General features: G+C 44.4%; 1 protein-coding gene and 1 non-coding gene across 8 annotated transcripts in view; both read right to left on the reverse strand.

Moving 5' to 3' along the window:
• Positions 1 to 2,235: 2,235 nt before the first annotated feature.
• Positions 2,236 to 18,904, reverse strand: part of CKAP5 (cytoskeleton associated protein 5) — an 82,309-nt gene continuing 65,640 nt past the window's right edge. For 6 of the 7 annotated variants that reach the window (XM_087720333.1, XM_087720336.1, XM_014070638.2 and 3 more), the window contains 10 exons: positions 18,497 to 18,617; positions 15,771 to 15,950; positions 14,796 to 14,983; positions 13,329 to 13,404; positions 12,763 to 12,951; positions 12,537 to 12,674; positions 10,988 to 11,071; positions 10,034 to 10,190; positions 9,395 to 9,549; positions 2,236 to 2,946 (listed from right to left, as the gene is read on the reverse strand). In XM_087720333.1, the coding sequence (XP_087576459.1) occupies positions 2,701 to 2,946; positions 9,395 to 9,549; positions 10,034 to 10,190; positions 10,988 to 11,071; positions 12,537 to 12,674; positions 12,763 to 12,951; positions 13,329 to 13,404; positions 14,796 to 14,983; positions 15,771 to 15,950; positions 18,497 to 18,617 (1,534 nt within the window). In that variant the 3' untranslated portion in view covers positions 2,236 to 2,700. The remainder of the gene's footprint in view (positions 2,947 to 9,394; positions 9,550 to 10,033; positions 10,191 to 10,987; positions 11,072 to 12,536; positions 12,675 to 12,762; positions 12,952 to 13,328; positions 13,405 to 14,795; positions 14,984 to 15,770; positions 15,951 to 18,496; positions 18,618 to 18,904) is intronic. The other variant, XM_087720356.1, reaches the window with a different exon arrangement.
• On the reverse strand, positions 18,327 to 18,439 carry LOC148049643 (small nucleolar RNA SNORD67). Its single transcript, XR_015695287.1, has one exon. It is a non-coding gene; the product is annotated as a small nucleolar RNA SNORD67 (small nucleolar RNA).

Consider the following 18,904-nt stretch of genomic DNA (forward strand, 5'->3'; position numbering starts at 1 on the left):
ATAGCAGCAACAATGCAATGATCTCACTATTTTTAGAGCTGTCAGTCACCTTTAATACAGCAGCAAACATTTCTCCACTTACTAAGTGAAGCTCTATAAAGACAGAAGAAACTGAATATATTACAGAAGCATCCATTAAGTAACAAAGTTGATACCAATAAATATGTTCTCTATATAATAACTGAGAAAATGTAATCCTCTGAACCACTGACAAAAAAATTAATTTTCTTTTCTAGAAAATATTTCATAGTTACTCCATTGAGAAATTGTATTACCAAGATTCAGGAAGTACAGATAAATTAATGGTAAAAGGTAACATTTATTCAAATGTACTGTAGAAATATTTCAGTTAGTTCTAAGTTAAAGCTAAAAATGGTTCAAATGCTTTAGGGCATTTTGGAAATCAATATTAAAATGGTATTATGAAAATGATAAAAGCCACACACTGCAAGGAGAAAAGGAAAGAAGCTAAGTATATTGTTAGACAAATAACTAATATAGTTTAGCTCAGAGGCTTCACTTCCAATATTTTTTCTAATACTTGTTGAATATTATAATCCAATGTTTATCTCCAGATTCTGTAAGTGAACTCTTGTGTATTATTGAAAAATTAGGGACTTGTTACTATTTCAAAAAATGTACTGAAAGAAAACTGTATGTTAGCAAAATACATATATTTTGGCACCATTTCGAGGCCTATCATAGCACTAGCAAGTTATTATTGTGGTTTTTAAACATAAAATGTATTTTACCCACTTAGATAGGTGCTGATTTATTCTTAAATATTCCTAGCTAAGGCAAGTAATTCTTTATGAAGTAGTTTCAGATGAAAAGACTGCAAATTAGAATAGGTTTCAAGGCAAGTATAATCATCTAAGTAGGAAAATCTACATATTATAAATAAGGACGCTTATTACACCAATTTTCCACCAGATTACATATAATATATGCACCTAGTGACCAATTATATTTTTACAGGTTATTACCAAGCTTGATTGGTTGCAATATAGAACTACTGTATAGCACCAGCGCTATCAGCCAAAGCGTAACAGGCATACATATGTAAATGAAAACTATGTTAGACATAAAAGCAACTGATATTCCAGGAAGTATGATACGGGACATATAATAGGAACAGGGAAGGTGTTAAAGAGACTATAGAAAATCTATGTTATGACACTTGTAGGAAGAGATCTTATAAGGCAATCATGAATAAAAAAGAATAAAAGTCAGCCAGAGTCTCACAACTCTCTAACAATTGTGCTCTGAAATGGATGGATATTGTGACAAATAGTCTGACCTTCAATGGTCACAATACCCATTAACTTCAAAGCACAACGTTTTTGCAAGTAGAGTCCCAAATATCTCTGTCACGATTACAATTTCTGGTGATACATTTAACACAAACTTGCTAGCAGCTTCTGGGATAGGAAAAGAAAATGGATTCACCACGATTATAGTAAAATTAACAAAAAAAACTAGTTACCATATTTTTTGGAGTATAAGACATACCTTCCCTCCCCAAAAGTGAGTGAAAATTTAGGCACGTCTTATAGACCGAATGTGGGCATTTTTGGCCTCCTGAACCCTCTGCACATTGCATTTTTGCCCTCTCCAGCCCCCAGAAGCACTCTGCAGGCCATAAATGGGCCATAAGGAGCAGGCTTCTGGGAGGGCAAAAACGCAATGCCCTGAGGGCTTGGGAGCCCAAAAATGGGCCCGTTTTGGCAAAAATGGGCTGCGTGGAACACTGCAGAGTGCCTCTGGGGGCCAGGGAGGGCAAAAATGCAATGCGTGGAGGGCAAAAATTATTTTTTCTTGTTTTTGTCCTGTAAATGTAGGTGAGTCTTATAGTCCGGTGCGTCTTATAGTCTGAAAAATGTGGTATTTGCCCATCTTAAGTACTGAATACTTCCACTATTTTGAGGAAATTTAGTATTCAGAAAGATTTAAAACCAGTCCTCCATTAAAATTCTAGGAAAATATTTGGAAGATGTAAAATGTTCTGGCTTTGGGTCAAGAGTTTTCTTAAGCCCAATATTATTAATATTAAAATTTTCCTTCATCTGGAATACCTTTATACATTAGTATCTCACCTTTTCCTTGTTTTCCCAATGAAAGTTCATTTGCTATAGTGACTCAGACACACACTCACTTAACAATTAAAATGCGGAGTCACAATAGCAATTAGGAACATGGATGAACATTTGCCACCAAGTCACTGCTGCTCCCACAAAGAGTTAATGCAAACTTTATTTACAAAAAGACACTTAAATTACTTGCTTCATGCCATGCGTCCATACAGAAACAGTTCAAGGATTATATGGAGAAGTAATTCACAAAAGTAAAAATGAATGCAACAAAAAGTCTCTAAGATTTAAGAGAGCTAAGATAAGACAACTTAACAAATAAAACCAAGTTTTGAGAAATTAGACTGAGCAGGAGAATTGTTTACAGCTCTGTACACGAAAACTAATACACGGACTCTCCTCTACGGTCAAAAAATGCTCACAAAGAAGCAAAATATATACAAATATTTGTGCCACATTGACTTGGATCCATCTCCAAGATCTGCTGTATTATACACAGAAACCAGTTTGTATACATAAGGCCTGCATGAGGCCACTTAACTATGAAGACTTCTAATTTAGTCAACTAAAGATGGATAGCTCTGCAATAGCCAAACCGTCTCACGCAATTTCACTTGCGACTGCTTTTTATTCTCTCCAGTCTTTTTTTCAAGTCATCAATATTGGATGCTGTAGAAGAGGAATTGGTACTTCCAATGCCAGTATGGGTCTGATTGGAGTCCAGATCAATGTGCTGGTATTGTTCCCGTGATTCGCGGAGCTGGGAAAGCTTACTATGGAGCATATCTGTAGAGGAAGCAACAGTGGGGACTGATGGCTTGGACAGTGTGGTGGCCAGTGACGCTCTGTCTTCTTGCTGTGGGGAGAGATATTGAAAACTCTTATTCAAAAAGTGCTTATCATATTTTTCCCAAATCAAGAAGATTGGCTCTAACAATACCACTATAACTAATCTTCTTAAAAAGAGGTTTACTTAAGTTTTAGAAATGTAAAATATACATTTAAAATGAAAGAATTGACCGTTGTCTTACCTGAACGGTCCTTCTATGGGTGCTGCGAAGGGAATCCAATCATGGGTTAACTTAGCCTTCTAGCCTTGAGACTGAGTATGCAAATATCAAAGTTACGCCTCCTCTGACTGGACTTCCGCTTCCTCTCCAGTTCTTATTACGAAGTCCACCGAAGAAGCATTATGTCAATCCTCAACAAGCCGCAAGTCATCCGGCACTACGGAGTCAAGTCCAGTCAGTAACTAGTCACAGTCAAATGGAGCCCTGACCAGCCGAAGCCGCGGGCGGGTTTGGATTCCCTTCGCAGCACCCATAGAAGGACCGTTCAGGTAAGACAACGGTCATTCTCCTGTGTGCTGCTCCGGGAATCCAATCATGGGATATATCAAAGCAATGAACTCCCAGGGCGGGAGCTAGGCTGGTCAGGCTCCTCCGCAGACGGAAGGACCCTTTGCAACACTCTCCGCCCAAAGGACGCCTCGGCCGAGGCGAAGACATCAATCTTGTAGTGGCGAATAAAAGGCGAGGGGGATGCCCAAGTGGCCGCCCTGCAAATCTCTTCCACGGACGCTTGCGTCGCCCAGGCCGCTGTGGTGGCCGCACTCCTGGTGGAATGAGGAGTGATTCGCCTTGGAACCGGTCTGGAGTGGGTGTCATACGCCAACGCAATGCAAGCTTTCAACCATCGGCCGATGGTGTGGGAGGACACCTTCTGTCCCATTGAAGATGGCTGGAAGGAGACGAACAGGGCCTCCGATCTTCGGAACGACGCCGTGCGCTTCACATAGCGACGAAGAGCCCTGCGCACATCCAGATGGTGCCACTGACGTTCCCGCGGATGAGACGGGTGAGGACAAAAGTCCGGCAGGACAAGTTCTTGAGTTCTGTGAAACAATGAATTTATCTTTGGAAGAAAGGTCGGATCCAAACGAAGCACTACCTTGTTCGGGTGGAAGATGCAAAGATCCGCACGAACCGAAAGGGCTGCTAGCTCCGACACCCTCCTGGCCGATGTTATGGCCACCAGGAAAGCCGTCTTGAGTGTCAGCAAGCGGAGGCTGATGGAGTGTAGAGGCTCAAAGGGGGCAGCTGTAAGGGCCCTGAGAACCAAGGTCAAATCCCACGTGGGATAACGATGTACCGTCGGCGGTCGTAAGTTGGAAGCACCCTTAAGGAAGGTTCGAACTCGCAAGTGCTGGGATAAGGAGCGGCCTTGGCCACCCCCGACCACCGTTGACAAGGCTGTGACCTGACGGCGAAGTGTGTTTGGTGCCAACCCCTTGTTGAGGCCGGACTGCAAGAAATCCAGAACCTGGGGCACCGAGGCCTTGATGGGATCGACCCCGGTGCGTCGGCACCAGCGGCAGAAGGCCTGCCAGGTAGCTTCGTAAATACGGGTAGTCGACGGGCGACGGGCCGCCTGAATTGTAGAGATGACTTCGTCTGAATAGTGGAGGGCCGCTAGCATCTCCCGCTCACGTGCCACACGGCTAACTGCAACAGCTGAGGGCCCGGGTGCCGGAGAGCCCCTTGGTGGAGCTGAATCTTGTCGTCCGGGATCCTCCAAGGACGCGAAACGGACAGATGGACGAGGTCTGCGTACCAGGGACGTCTGGGCCACATTGGAGCGACCAGCAGCACTTCCGCCTGTTCTGTCAATATCTTCTGAATGACCGACGGAAGGATCGGGAGAGGAGGAAAGGCATAGAGAAGGCCGGCCGGCCAACGGCTGCGTAGAGCGTCTACCCCCTCCGCCCCCGGAGCCTGGTATCGGGAGTAAAACCGGGGAAGTTGTGCGTTGCGCGGGTGAGCGAACAGATCCACCTCGGGCAGGCCGAAGCGGCGAGAGAGCTCCTGGAAGAGAATGGGGTGGAGCTGCCACTCCCCCTGATCCACAGTCGCTCTGCTCAGCCAGTCCGCCTGAGTGTTGGCTTCGCCCGAGATGTGCTCCGCCCGAATCGATGAGAGTCTGGGCTCCGCCCAATGGAACAACCTTTCCGCTTCCAGCATCAGAGCTCTGGACTGCGTTCCCCCTTGGCGGTTGATGTGAGCCTTGGAGGCCACATTGTCGGTCAGGATTAACACATGGTGATGAGATACAATGTCCCGAAATTCCAGGAGAGCCAGACGGATGGCCCGCAACTCCAGCCAGTTTATGCTGTTCGCCAGCTCCTGATCCGACCATCGACCTTGGGCCACCTTGTCCAGGGCATGGGCCCCCCATCCGAATAAGCTGGCGTCCGTTGTAACTTGAACGCGGTCCGGCTCCTTGAATGGACATCCCCTGAGGAGCCTGGACGACATCCACCAATGCAGGGACCGCCTGGCCTTGCCCGGGAGCTGCACCTTGATGTGGGAATGACTGGTATGCGCTCTTTGGAAGGGCAGCAGGAACCACTGGAGAGGACGCGCATGGAACCTGGCCCAGGGCACCACGCTGATGCAGGAGATCATCTTCCCTAGCAGTTTGGAAAGCGACAGCAGCGGTACTCGCCGATGGGATAGCGCATGATGCGCTAGGCGGTATATGCTCTGCCTCCTTTCCGGGGACAGGAAAACCTCGCACGACATCGAGTTGATGGTGGTTCCCAGATGAAGGAGGGACGTGGTTGGGCGCAGGTGGCTCTTGGGCAGATTGAGGACAAAGCCATGGTCCCGCAATGCGTCCATCGTGACCTGTAGGTCTCGGAGGGCCTGATCTCGAGAGGACGACAGCACCAACACGTCGTCCAAATAACAATTGATGCGTATTGGAATTGAGCGAAGGGAGGCTGCCAATACTGCCAGAAGCTTGGTGAACGTGCGCGGGGCCGAGGAGAGGCCGAATGGCAAGGCCCGGTATTGATAATGACGGCCGTTGAAGTGAAACCGCAGGAACTTCCGATGTGCCGGATGAATGGGCACATGGAGGTACGCTTCTTTGATGTCTATGGAAGTCATCATGTCGCCTTGGCGGATGGAAGCCAATATGCTCTTTAGAGAGTGCATTTTGAATTTTTGGTATTTGATATACTGATTGAGCTGTTTCAAATCTAGGATTGCCCTCCATCCCCCGGAGTTCTTTGGTACTAGGAACAAGATGGAATAAAACCCTAGGCCTCCCTGCCCTTTGGGAACTTGCTCTATGGCCCTGATGGTGAGAAGATGAGATATCTCGGTGTCCATAAGGCGCCGCTTTGACGGGCACCTGGGCACAGGGCACCTGATGAACCTCCTCGGGGGGATGGATAGAAATTCTAGCGTGAGACCCAAACTCACTACTTGAAGGGCCCAGGCGTCTGACGTGAGCTCCGCCCACCGGTGGGCGAAGGCCAAGAGACGTCCTCCTATGGGCCCTACCTCCTGCGAGTCAGCGGTATCTGCGAAAGGATCGGTTGCCCGCTCCTCGGAATGACCGTCTACTCTGCGCCTGACTCTGCTGGCGCCCCCTGTCTCTGGCCCCGGCTCGGTCCTGGCCACGGTCCTGTGCCTGGGAGAACCCCCTGGTATAGTTGGGGACATAGGGGGCAGAGGTAAACCCCGAGTCCCCAGACCGAAAGGGCTGCCGTCTACCATAAGGCTGTGGCCTTCTGGCCACACGGGCACTTGTGGAGGGAAGCACCCTACGTCTGTCCCGAGTCTCAATGAGAATTGGATCCAGCACTGAACCAAACAAGGCCCCGCCCTTAAAGGGCGTGGATGCTAGACGCCACTTGGATTTGATATCAGCTTGCCAGTGGCGGAGCCAGAGCAAACGGCGAGAGGCCACATTGGAAGCCACGGCTCGGGAAGCAAACTTCGCCGCGCTAAGGGTGGCATCAGCAGAAAACTCTAGGGCCGCTATCAGTTTGGTGACATCCTGATGGAGGCGCAGTTCCTCCGGATCCAGCCTTTCCTGTAGCTGTCTCAGCCAAACTAAAGAAGTCCTATTAAAGAAGGAAGCTGCAGTGGCTGATCGCAAGGCCCACGCTGCTGCCTGATGAGTCTTGCGAAGGACCGATTCGGCCTTGCGGTCCTCGGCCTTCAATCCTTCCGAAATTTCAGAAGGAATTAATGCCGGTGAAGCAAGAGCCGCTATGGGAGCATCCACTGTGGGAAACTGCAGGAGGGCCTCCAACTCTGGGGAAGATGTGAAAAGCTTCCTATCACCAGACCCAGGGGCTTTAACCGCGGTCGGCTCATCCCACTGCTTTTGGATTAAATCAAGAAAAAGCTTGGGAGATGGGATAAAATCCTGCAGAGCCACCTGCTCAGCAAAGAGCCGCTCGGTGGCATCCAGGCCCACAGCAGCACTTTCTGCAGAAATTGCCTCCCCCATGTGGGTGGTAGTCTTGGCCTTATATAGCAGGGATTTGAAAAGAGTGTGCCTGAAAAGCCCAGGGGGCGGAGGCTGGTCCACAGGAAGGCCCTCGTCACCAGAGAGTTCCCTATCCTGGATTTCACCTTCTTCCACTAAGGGAGATTGTGCGCTAAACACAGAGTGTAAAGGGGAAGGAGGATCAGTTTGCAGAATGGAAGAATCCCCTTGTACTGCTTGGGGAGCCAGGCCTGAGTAGGCCAGAGTAGGCCTGGAGACCTGCGATCTACGCGCTAATTCCGCATCCACCCCTCTGGAAATAGCCTCTGAGATCATGCTGTAGAATTCAGCAGAAAGGCCCAAATCCTGGCCCTCCAGAGGCCTGAGGCCTGCAGCTGTGGGGGTGAACGTGGCAGAGGGCCCAGCGCGTGGAGGTGAACGAAGAGAAGCCCCACTAGCCTCCGAAATAATTGGGGGAGAACGAGGCCCGAAAGCCCCTACCTCGGGAATAGGGCCCTGGGGAAGCTGAATATCAGGAGACCAACCCTGCTCAACAACCCTCACCGGAGACACAGGCTGCTGAACCAAAACCGGAGGGGAAGAAATGGGAGCCCCAGATGCCTTGGGGGGAACTTTGGCCTTGTCCTTGCGCTTGTGCGACTTATCCCGAACAGTAGATGAGGCTCGAGGCCTACTAGTAGAGGCCCTGGTCGCGGCCCTGCTGGGCCCAGGGCTGGCCCCTCCCTCGCCAGGGGAACGGGGCTCAGAAACTGGCCGGACAGTACCTTGCAATTGATCAGCCATGATATGAGTTTGAAAGAGCTCAATCAGCGAGACAAAGGAATGCAATTGAAAGCACTTCGCCAAGAACGCCACGTGGAAGCAGAGACTAAGAGAAGCGACCTCCTCCCTGAGTCAGCAAACTCGAGTGAGGGAAAAGGGAGGGGCGGAAGCAGTGCGCAGACTCAAGCGCGCGAACAAAATCTGCCTTCTCATCCCAGGCGTTAGAGCGCATGCGTGAAAAGCGCTTCCAAATAAGGTCACCGGCTTCAAAGGCGCGAAATTCAAAGGAACCGCAAGGGAAATTCCCAACAGCCGATCCGTGTAATCCTCCGGCAGCCGCTCCAGCGAGGGCACAAAGGAGGGAGGCGGGGAAGGGGGGGAAGACCCGCTCCGACAAGCCAAAGCCTCGGATCTGACCGCGCCCGCGGGCGGGTGCTATCCGGCAGGGGTGGCAGCGCTGGGAGACTCAGCTTCCTTGCGCGCTGATGATAAGGGAGGGCAGGCGGAGAAGCCCCACTCCAGCTGCAGCGATCCGATATCCCTTAAGGGAAATAGCGAGGGAGGAATCTGCTGACAGCAATCTGCCGCTTTACCTCCAATCCAGCAAGAAATCCACAGTGAAAAACCAAGTAATTTCATCCTTAACCTAGAAATATTAGCAATTAATCAAGAGAGCGTTGAAAATAAGTCTCGTAGGCTTGACTGAGTAATAAGGACTGGAGAGGAAGCGGAAGTCCAGTCAGAGGAGGCGTAACTTTGATATTTGCATACTCAGTCTCAAGGCTAGAAGGCTAAGTTAACCCATGATTGGATTCCCGGAGCAGCACACAGGAGAAGCTAAACATTTATCCTATTCTTTATCTTCACTATGGCCAAGGTCATAAACAGAATTAACATTTTCTTGCAATGTTTTTTTTAAACCGTGGGGTATGCAGCCTTGCTCATTATCTTCATCTATGCTGATATAATAATTTTAAACTTATGATATACACTGGGAAAAAAAATCCCCAGTAACCAAAGAGTGAAATATGGATTTGTGGCATAACTCAGGTTTTTTTTGCAATGGTGCTTAAAGGTTGGTAAACCCTTTTGAATTTTCAATAATTCTGTATAACTGTGATCTAAAACATTTACCTGTTCTCCGTACAAGTCCTAAAACTAGATGAAATGTTAAAAACTACATAGACAATTAAAACAAATAAGTCAAAAACTTTCTACTTGTTCTACTTAACTACCTTTGCATTGTCAAGGCCACATCGCTGCCTGAGGATTTTTAATCTTTCCAAATAGACAGATGGCCCCACCTCTTCCCCGTTTGAATTTCCGATAGCTGAAGAAACTACATTGGTGGGAGTGGGAATACATGATACCTCCATCTGTGGAGAAACTCCTACAAAATAAAAAAAAATCACAAGCCACAAATGAGTCAAATCTAACTTCAACAAAAGATTGAAATGGGATGTTACCTAGGTTTGTATAGGAGATGACCAGGCTAACACTGAAGATGGAATCAAATGCATGCATCAGTCTTGAGTCCCTTTGTGCCCACAAGAGATCTAAGTCCAGCCCATCTTGAATTCCATTGATTCTTATCTACCACCAATTTGCTTTGAATGTTAGTAGTTCAGATTTTTGTAAAGAATCTTAAGCTTGCAATAAACCACGGGTGTCAAACTCACGGTATCACTATTTGTAGATGTTACCTGCATAATGAGAGTATTATGGAATAGCCACTACAATTGCTTAATGTCACACCCAGCCTGTACTTTAAGAAAGTTGATATATTACTTCTGAAATTCCCTACCTGTTCTGCTGACCTTGGAAAAATCTGATAGCTTCATCAACACAAGAACTGCAGGTTCATATCAAATTACCTGTGGAAGAAATCCGCCCTTTGCCTTCCCTTTCCATTTCAATCAGTCGGAGACCTCGTTCTACATAGCTCTGGAAGAACTGTGAGGAGTTTTTTAGGAAGGGCTCAATATCTGCATCAGAATATTTCTTTTTATATTCATACAGCTCTGCCAGGCCCTGTTTTAAAAACAAAATGCCTCAGCTATTGAAAGTTGTACACATAAAAACGGGCATTAGTTCTGAAGATTTAGGTTGTGAATGTTGCAAACTAATGCCAGTTCAATATCATGGCTCCGAGCTGAACGCCCTATTATTTGGTCATTAGGATTCCAAATGGCTCTTTCCTGGTCATACTTTAAAAGGTCAGCGCTTGATTTGGGTATTCTCTGTTAATAAGTTCAACAGCTAGGTTCTAAACCTGTCCTAAAGGCTAGCCCAGATGTTTATGTGAGGCTGCAAAGCTGTCTCTCCCCTCCTCCAAAAAAAACCCCAACAAAAAATCCCTGTGAAACTGATAAAGATATGCAAAATGCTCTGTGAACAGACCACAACCTGCATGGAAGAGTGGACTTAGGTGATTTGTGACTGGATATGCACATGCTGGTCCCAGTTATAGGCATTCCAAGTAGGAAAAGATTAGAAAAAAATGAAGTCAGTAGCAGTGAAGAGAAAGGAAAGAAGGAGCTGGGATGATTGGGAAGCGGGGGAAAGGATGGGTATGAACCTATTAGGTTATACTGTGCTAAAATACAAACACAGCAGTGGCATGAGGTACAACAAGAGAAAGGGTATGGCTTGCCCAGGTGCTCAGCGGGGATAGGGGAGAAAAGCATTGAGACTATTGTTCTACAAGTTCCATCTGGAAATTTTGTCCAAACCCCAATCAATCAAGTGGGCTGAATCCTGAGCTACAATGAGTTTCTTCCATGTGCAGAAAAGACAACTTTTTTTTTTATTCTAGGGATACTTCTTACCTCTTTAGTGTTTTCTTTAGAACCAATTTTTTTAAATATCTCTGCCAAAATATCATTTACTTTGGCCTTTGGTGACTTTTCATCCTATAAAAAGAATTTGGACATTAATTAACAAACCAAATTAAAAATCAAAATAACAACTAAAGAATGCAGAAAACCAAATGAAAAAATCTAGAGGAATTGAAATTTAAGTACTGAAGCATCTTTTGAAATACAGGCAGAACACTAAAACAGGTAAGCCAGAGTTATAAAACATAAATGAGGAGAAAAACTAGGACAGTATATTCCAATTTAAAGAAAACAAATCACTATTCTAGAAAAGAAATCAGACAGCATTAAAATCTCAACTTGTTAACAATAGCAAACATAGGGATTCCAGGCTCACTAGCAGAGTTCTGAATACTATGATAGAGTTCACACATATTATCAATACTGTACACTACTTTAGAAGCCAGCTTCAAATGGCCATGTGCAGATATAATGGCCTGAAGGCACAAAGTTGAGGAAAAAGGAAAGTTAGTCTTCAAATATTGCCATTTATAGACAAATTATACGCAGCAATAGACAAATTTGATATCTGTAATGCTTTGAGAACTATGAGTGTCAAGCAGAACCAGAAATTAACCTTGTAATTGTGACTACCCTAAACCCAACACGCTTAAGCCAGCTCTCTTGAACATCACTTCATGCAAGACTTCTTTTTTCTTCGCGAGGACAATGTCATGGATAGATAGCATTCTGTACTGTGTGGGTAGTCCTTGACTTACGACCACAATAGATCCCAAAATTTATATTGCTAAATGAAACATTTGTGATGTGAATTTTGCCCTATTATTTCACTCTGTGATGATTTTTCTGGTCACAGTTGTTAAGTGAATCACTGCAGTTCTTAAATTTGTAACACGGTTGTTAAGTAAATCTGGCTTTCCTATTGACTTTGCTTGTAAGAAGATTGCAAAAGGTGATAATGAGCCCAGGACATTGGAACTGTCGTAAGTATGAGTTGGTTGCCAAGCATCTGAATTTTGGTCATGTGACCATGGGGATGCTGCAATGGCTGTAAGGGCGAAAAACAGCCATAAGTCACTTTTTTCAGTGCCTTTGTAACTTTGAACAGTCACTAAATGAACTGTTGCAAGTTGAGGACTACTTGTAATTCATCTCCTTTAAAAGAAGTCAAAGTGACTATCTGAGCTTTTCAAGAAAGATCTGTTATGTTATAAATAAATGCCGGGGGGGGGGGGGGGGAGCAAATTGATTGTTTATAGGAAATAGGCATGTTGCCCAATTTGTATACAGCCTGAAGCATGCTACTGGGCAAGAGATATTCTGTAGCTAACCAAACTTTGCAAAATGCCTCCCTGTGTTTCTTGACATCCTAATCCAGCCACATCAGGGAGCGTCTTCAGGCTTCTATGTAATCCAGGCTAAAAGTCCAATACAGTAAAAATGATATAATTCACAAAGATTCCAACTGTGCACCAGAAAATTAACCAGGTTTAAGGTGATGGCTGTTTTCTTTCTATTTTAAAATATATAAAATACTTACAATACGGGAAGCGCCTTTTTCTGTGCCTTTATCAGATTTGCTTCCAGTTTGGTCCAGGGAGTGTTTCATCATTCTGCATAGATGAGCCTCCAATTCAGACTCATTCTTGTTGTCTATCATTGTTAGATGATCTAAAATCTAGAAAGAAACATTATAACTTTAGAGAGAATCTTTTAAATATTCCTGAGAACCATTCACGGGCTAGAACAAATCCATTTGGTCTTACCTTAGGTCCCTTCAGTTTGCATAATGTATGAATCAGGGTCTTCAGAGTCCGTATTGGGAATTCACTTTTACACTGCTTTAATTTCTCTTTTGGAAACACCTTCATAAAGATATGAATGTCCAACATGATTCGGTCCAGGTTGATGCTGTTGATGGTTTCAGGGAGAAGTCTTACCATTCTCCATAAGCACTTGGAGACAGGAGAGAAATGTTTACAAATCAAAATCAGTTACTTATGGAACAGCAGATCCCAATGCAGAGTCGTTAGTGGCAAACTTGATGTTTTAAAAGCTTAAAATAAATGGTCATGAACAAACGTGGCAACTGTCCGCTGAATTATATTGGACATAAAAAGTTCATTGATCATTAAGACATCAACTCTTAACAGATATTTTAAACCTTTAGTTTTCATTGGCAAGTTTATTTATTAATAACAGATAATGCCACACTAACTTGTATTCATAATGTAATTTTTCCAATAGAAAAGAATTAGATCTATAATTATGACAAGTTGGCAATACATATCATTATACCATTTCAAATTTGAAAACAAACCTACATACTCACTTTCATTACAAGTTCTGAGAACTTGGGAGAACTAGCAGTTGCTAATAGACTGTCCTGGAGTAGAACAAGCAGGGCACTAGAAGAATTAAGTGAAGTAGCATTATTTATTTGATTTATATAGCCACCCATCTCACTGTGGTGATTCTGAGTGGCTAATATTTAAAACTCTAATACAAATAATGTAAAATTACAATACATATAATAACTATTAACATAAAAGCCAGTCTGTCACAAAGTAATCAACAATCTCCTAAGCTTCATCTAAATATAACCCCTGCAAGTCATACATATTTTCACAGAGAATCAGCAAGTACCATGCAGAGGTGTGTAATACTTGGGATTTTACTTGGGATTTTACTTGGGCAAATGTTAAAAATACAATAAGGTTATAAGGTTTATTACACTTGTATGCCACCCTATTCCCGAAGGGACTCAGAGCGGCTAACAAACCAAAGGGGAAAGGGATAATACAGACAAAAAACAAAAGGCAAACAAACAAAATACGAAAAAAATTTAAAAGCAACCAACAGCCACACAAATTCGAGAGGGGGTGGGAACCCATCAGCTCCAGGCCTGTCGGAACAGCCAGGTTTTGATGGCTTTGCGGAAAGCCTGAAGGGTGGTGAGGGTCCGGATCTCCACGGGGAGGTCGTTCCAGAGGGCCGGAGCAGCCACAGAGAAGGCCCTCCTCCGGGTGGTCGACAAACGGCATTGGGCGGTGGATGGAATTCGGAGGAGGCCTAATCTGTGGGATCTAATAGGTCTTTGGGAGGTAATTGGCAGCAGGCGGTCTCTCAAGTACCCAGGTCCAATACCATGAAGGGCTTTATAAGTGACGACTAGCACCTTGAAGCATATCCGGAGACCAATAGGCAGCCAGTGCAGCTCGCGGAGGATAGGTGTAACGTGGGTGTACCGAGGTGCACCCACAATCGCTTGCGCGGCTGCATTCTGGACAAGCTGAAGTCTCCGAATGCTCTTCAAGGGCTGCCCCATGTAGAGCGCATTGCAGTAGTAAATAAAACATAACATCTATTTGTAACTCATGAAAGCATCGATGACTTTTTCTAAGACTGCATGGCTATTGCAGAGAGGCCTCCACTCCAATCACGCAATTAGAAAAACAGATATGGCTACTTTAATTAGCTACAGGAAGTGTTTACGCTTTAAACCACAGGTGTCAAACTCCCCATGTCACGCTGCTGTCATGTGACGTTTCGTGACATTTCCCTCCTTCGCGGAGCTGGGGTGGGCGTGCCCCGTGCATGACGCATCTTGCCCGCAGGTTGCCAATTTGACACCCTGCTCTAAACCATTTTTTCTGAACTGAATTTGCTCAACTGTATCCAACTGTAACGAGGAACAAAAATATTTCATCAAGCACATGTGGAATATTAGCGTTAAGTGCTATGGCAAATGATTAGACTATTAAAGAAAGATTTTTCATCTTATCATCAAGTTATTTACCTCAATATGTTGGTTTGGTCAGATTTCTCTAGAACTTTTACCACCAAGAGGTTGACAGATCTGATAACCTGCTGGCCTTCTTCTAGATCTTCAACTCTTGCATCCAGCATTAAGGTAATAAGGCCATGCATCAAATCCTTCAACACTCCCGCCGAAGCCTCCCTTGCCAAGCTTTCAATCTGGAATAACTGTCAAGTGAATCTTAGTGTTAGATACAATTCTATCTTCTGAAAAAACTTACAAGCCACAATAACCCCTTCAGAGCCCCAATATTAGATTGGTCCCTATGGGAAATCAATGTTGCATTTTGCTTGCCTTCTCAGTAAGCCTTGTTTTCAGAAATATGTTTAGAAGTATTGATGAGTGAAAAGAACCTGTGGTGCAGGATTGAAGGGAAGGAGATGCTTTAGATGCCAGCCTGAAGAAATTCAGTGGCAAATCACAACACAACAATACAACACAAGCTGCACCTCTTAAAGGCATGGTTTGTACTTTAAATAATGTTTTTGTCAGATGATTGACACTGCAGCAGATTAGATCAGAATGACACTTAGATATTTGGGGAGCTACATTTACTCATCCCTGAAAATACCACTTCAAGAACTAAAATATTAATAAGTGTAAAATATCTAGATCATTTAACCCAACCACATAAAAAAAGATAAAATACTACATCATGGACTTTATCTTTTTTTCCAAACAGTAGGCAAACATATTTAAAAATTTTAATTAGGCTTCCAGGAACTAAGCTTGTGAATTGTTTTTGGTAACGCCCGAAATTCAGGAAGATGGTGAGTAAAAAACATGCAACTTGGCCTACTACTTGTACCAAGCAACCAGATTCTGCATTAAGATTGCTTGATGTGCAGTATACTTTACATTAAAAAAAAATAAAAAAAATTATACCTGATCATATTTTGACTGTTTTTTCCCCTCATTTTACAGTAGCAAAAGAAATAAATAAAGAACTCTTACTGAAATCATGTTTCCGATGATGCAGCTGTACAACTTGACAATCTCATCCTTGTCCAGTTTCTCATCAGCCATATGAGTATTATAAATGAGTCGGAGCTGCATGAATGTAGCTACTAAGAACTGGTCAATGTGGCCAGACATTGCTTCGGCTTTATCTTCTTGTCTTAGAACCTCATCAATCTATATACAGACATAATAATTATGTTTCTTCACGCAGCGGAGTATTTAAGATATTGGCATGCACTAGCTGAAAAAACTATCACCAATCTCTCCTCTTAACTATTATTTTTCCCATTCTGCTGTTCTATTTCAATTCTCTAAGAATCCATCACTTTGTTCACAATCTTAGACTATTAGGCCAAACATCAGATGTGCAGTGCCAGCAAAAGTTAGTTATTTCTGCATTATCTATTTTAACAAATTCTGCAGCCTTCACACTTCAAAGAACCTGTCTCAAATATGCATATTACTACAAAAATTTAAAATTCATTTTTTTCCTGCAGTTGCAGTAATTGTTAGCCCTAGGGGAATGCAAGATAAAAATTTGAATTCACCCTAGTATTCCTTTCTTTTCCATAAAGTAAGAATGTTTTTTTCACAAACTTTCTTATGCTATTTGGAACAGCTAAGAAACAGAATCCCTTCTTTTAGAGATAGCAAAGTAAAAATGATTGTTACTCTGCAGTAAACCTCAGTTCAGACCCATTGGTAGACTGATGCTCATCAAATCTTATTCTAAAACCTACAACTATACATACATATATACATACATACATACATACATACATACATACATACATGTATGAGAGACTGACCCAAAGTCATCCAGTCAGATTATTTATTTTTTATCCAGCATTTATTGTGTTTATAAATAATGCAAGGTAGTGAACATAGCTAATACTCTTCCACCTTCTATTTTCCCCAGAACAATCCTATAGGTGAGTTTGACTCGCCATTGTCAGATTTCACACCTAAAGTGGGACTCCTCAGTCCCCTGATTTCTAGCCTGGTTCCCTAACTGCTAGGCCAAATTCGCTCTCCAAATTAGAATAAATTTTCTCAATAGGAGAAATAAAATTTTATCCATGAAAAGTTATTTAAGGAGTCTTTACTGATGTGGCAGCATAGAAATATACTTAACAAATAAACTGAATGAACCATAAAAGCCTCCTCATTCATTTCCCCTGACTTGCTCTATTCAATCAGAAGCCAAGTCCATGCCATCCCATCCTCCACCCTCACACCCCCCAAAAAATACTTCTTGAAACAAAGTGGCCTCAGCTGGCAAATGAGGACTCTGCTTCAAGGTTTGGTAGACTGAAATCCAAGCAGTGGAGCAACAGGAATTTGATTTAAAGCCCAGTAAGGTTAAATAAATGTTGTCTTATTACATAATATGAAGAGTTAAAGTATCCTTGCATGCATCTTGGCATCAAAATGAAAGTCAGTGAATTATCTAGTAGCTGGGAATGTTCTATGTTCTTGCACTTGAACATAAGATCTTTTTCTTTACAACATGTGGTGCCTGCAACCAATTTGGCTGGCTTCAAAAAGGTTTGGATCAATTCATTGAAGTCACAGAGTTCAACAGCTATTAGTCTTGTTGGCAACTGTATACACCAGAGATGGCTAATCCTTTTCACCACTTGTGTGCCCACCCCATAATTTAATCCCCCCCACACCATGCCCCCTGCGCCAGTGTGCGTAACACCCCCCCCCTCACTGCCCCGAGCATGCACGCATGGCTTTCTTGGAGCCTGGAGAGTGCGAAAACGGCCTCCCCCGCCCCCCCCCCCCCGGAAGCCGGAAATGGTCCATATTCTGATTTTTGGTGGGCCCGGTAGGTCCGTTTTTCACCCTCCCCAGGCTCCAGAGGCTTTCTAGGAGCCTGGGGAGGGTGAAAAACAGCCCAACACGCAAACCAGAAGTTCAGGAACGGACTTCCGGGTTGGCCGTTGGGCCATTTTTCTCCTCCGGAGGGCAAAAAAAAAACCCAAAACCCAACGCACAAACCGGAAGTCGGTTCCCGAACTTCCTGAGCTGACAGGGCAATGCCTTGCGTGCCCTCAGAAATGACTCTATGTACCACAGGTTCGCCATCATGGGTACAGACCACTGATAGCTAACCTTTTCCGGACTGAGTGCTCAAAGCACATGTGCATGCAAGTGCGTGCCCAAACCCCCAAAATGCAATGCATGTGCCCCCCATGCATGCCCCCTGCCCCCTGCGCATGGGATTCCTACATGCGCCTCCTCCCCCACACATGTGTGTGCAGGGGCCCTGCATGCACCCCAGAGACCAGAAGACTAGCTGGGCAATGGAAGGCATGTGCACAAATGCATGGCAGAGCTGAACTGGGCCAATGAATTGCGTGCCCACAGAGAGGGCACTGTGTGCTACCTCTGGCTCGCGTATCATAGATTCGCCATCACAGATAGACCATCTGGTGGGAGATGGGCTTTCTTGTGCAGTTGACCACTGTGAGAACAGAATATTGGACTAGGTAGACCAGAGGTCCACTCCAGGAAGGCACCACGTTTGTTCCTTTTGAGAACTGCGAGTCAGATGGCCCCTGTGCACTTAGTTATGTCATCAAGACATATTTCTGAGTGGTGCATGTGTCACCTGACACATAGCTCCACCAAATGTGCAACTCATCACTCTCGCAAATAATTTCTTGATCTGTTAAATTATGTTGCCGCCATCTACAAAGAACACCACTTACCTGTGCAAGAGCTTGGATACTAGTATTGATATCCCCACTGGCTACCTGGGAGATAACAAAGTTGATAGTAGAAGCAGTATTGCTGTGCATGTCATCAAAGTGTGGGGAGACAGCACGGACCCTGGGTGGAGGAAAGTTTTTGCAATTACTGAAAGACAATCTTTTCCACACTACTTCCAAAATAACACTTACAAATTTTGCAGAGAGTTTTAGCTTACGGTAATTGAGAAAAGCAGAATATGCTATTGAAAACAAGCACATGGGTAGGAAGTACAAATGGCTGCAGATCTAGCTAATAAGTAGATGCTGCTTGCCTGTGGAATTTTAACATTTTTCCTGTAACACCTGAATAGGGTTTCTTTCATTATTTTCCTTCCCTGTCAAGTCAGCTCTTCTCCTTCGCTCATC

Source organism: Thamnophis sirtalis, unplaced genomic scaffold (assembly GCF_051295495.1).
Source record: "Thamnophis sirtalis isolate CommonGarterSnake01/CBP01778 unplaced genomic scaffold, rThaSir2_p1.2 scaffold_1, whole genome shotgun sequence".
NCBI lineage: Eukaryota > Metazoa > Chordata > Lepidosauria > Squamata > Natricidae > Thamnophis > Thamnophis sirtalis.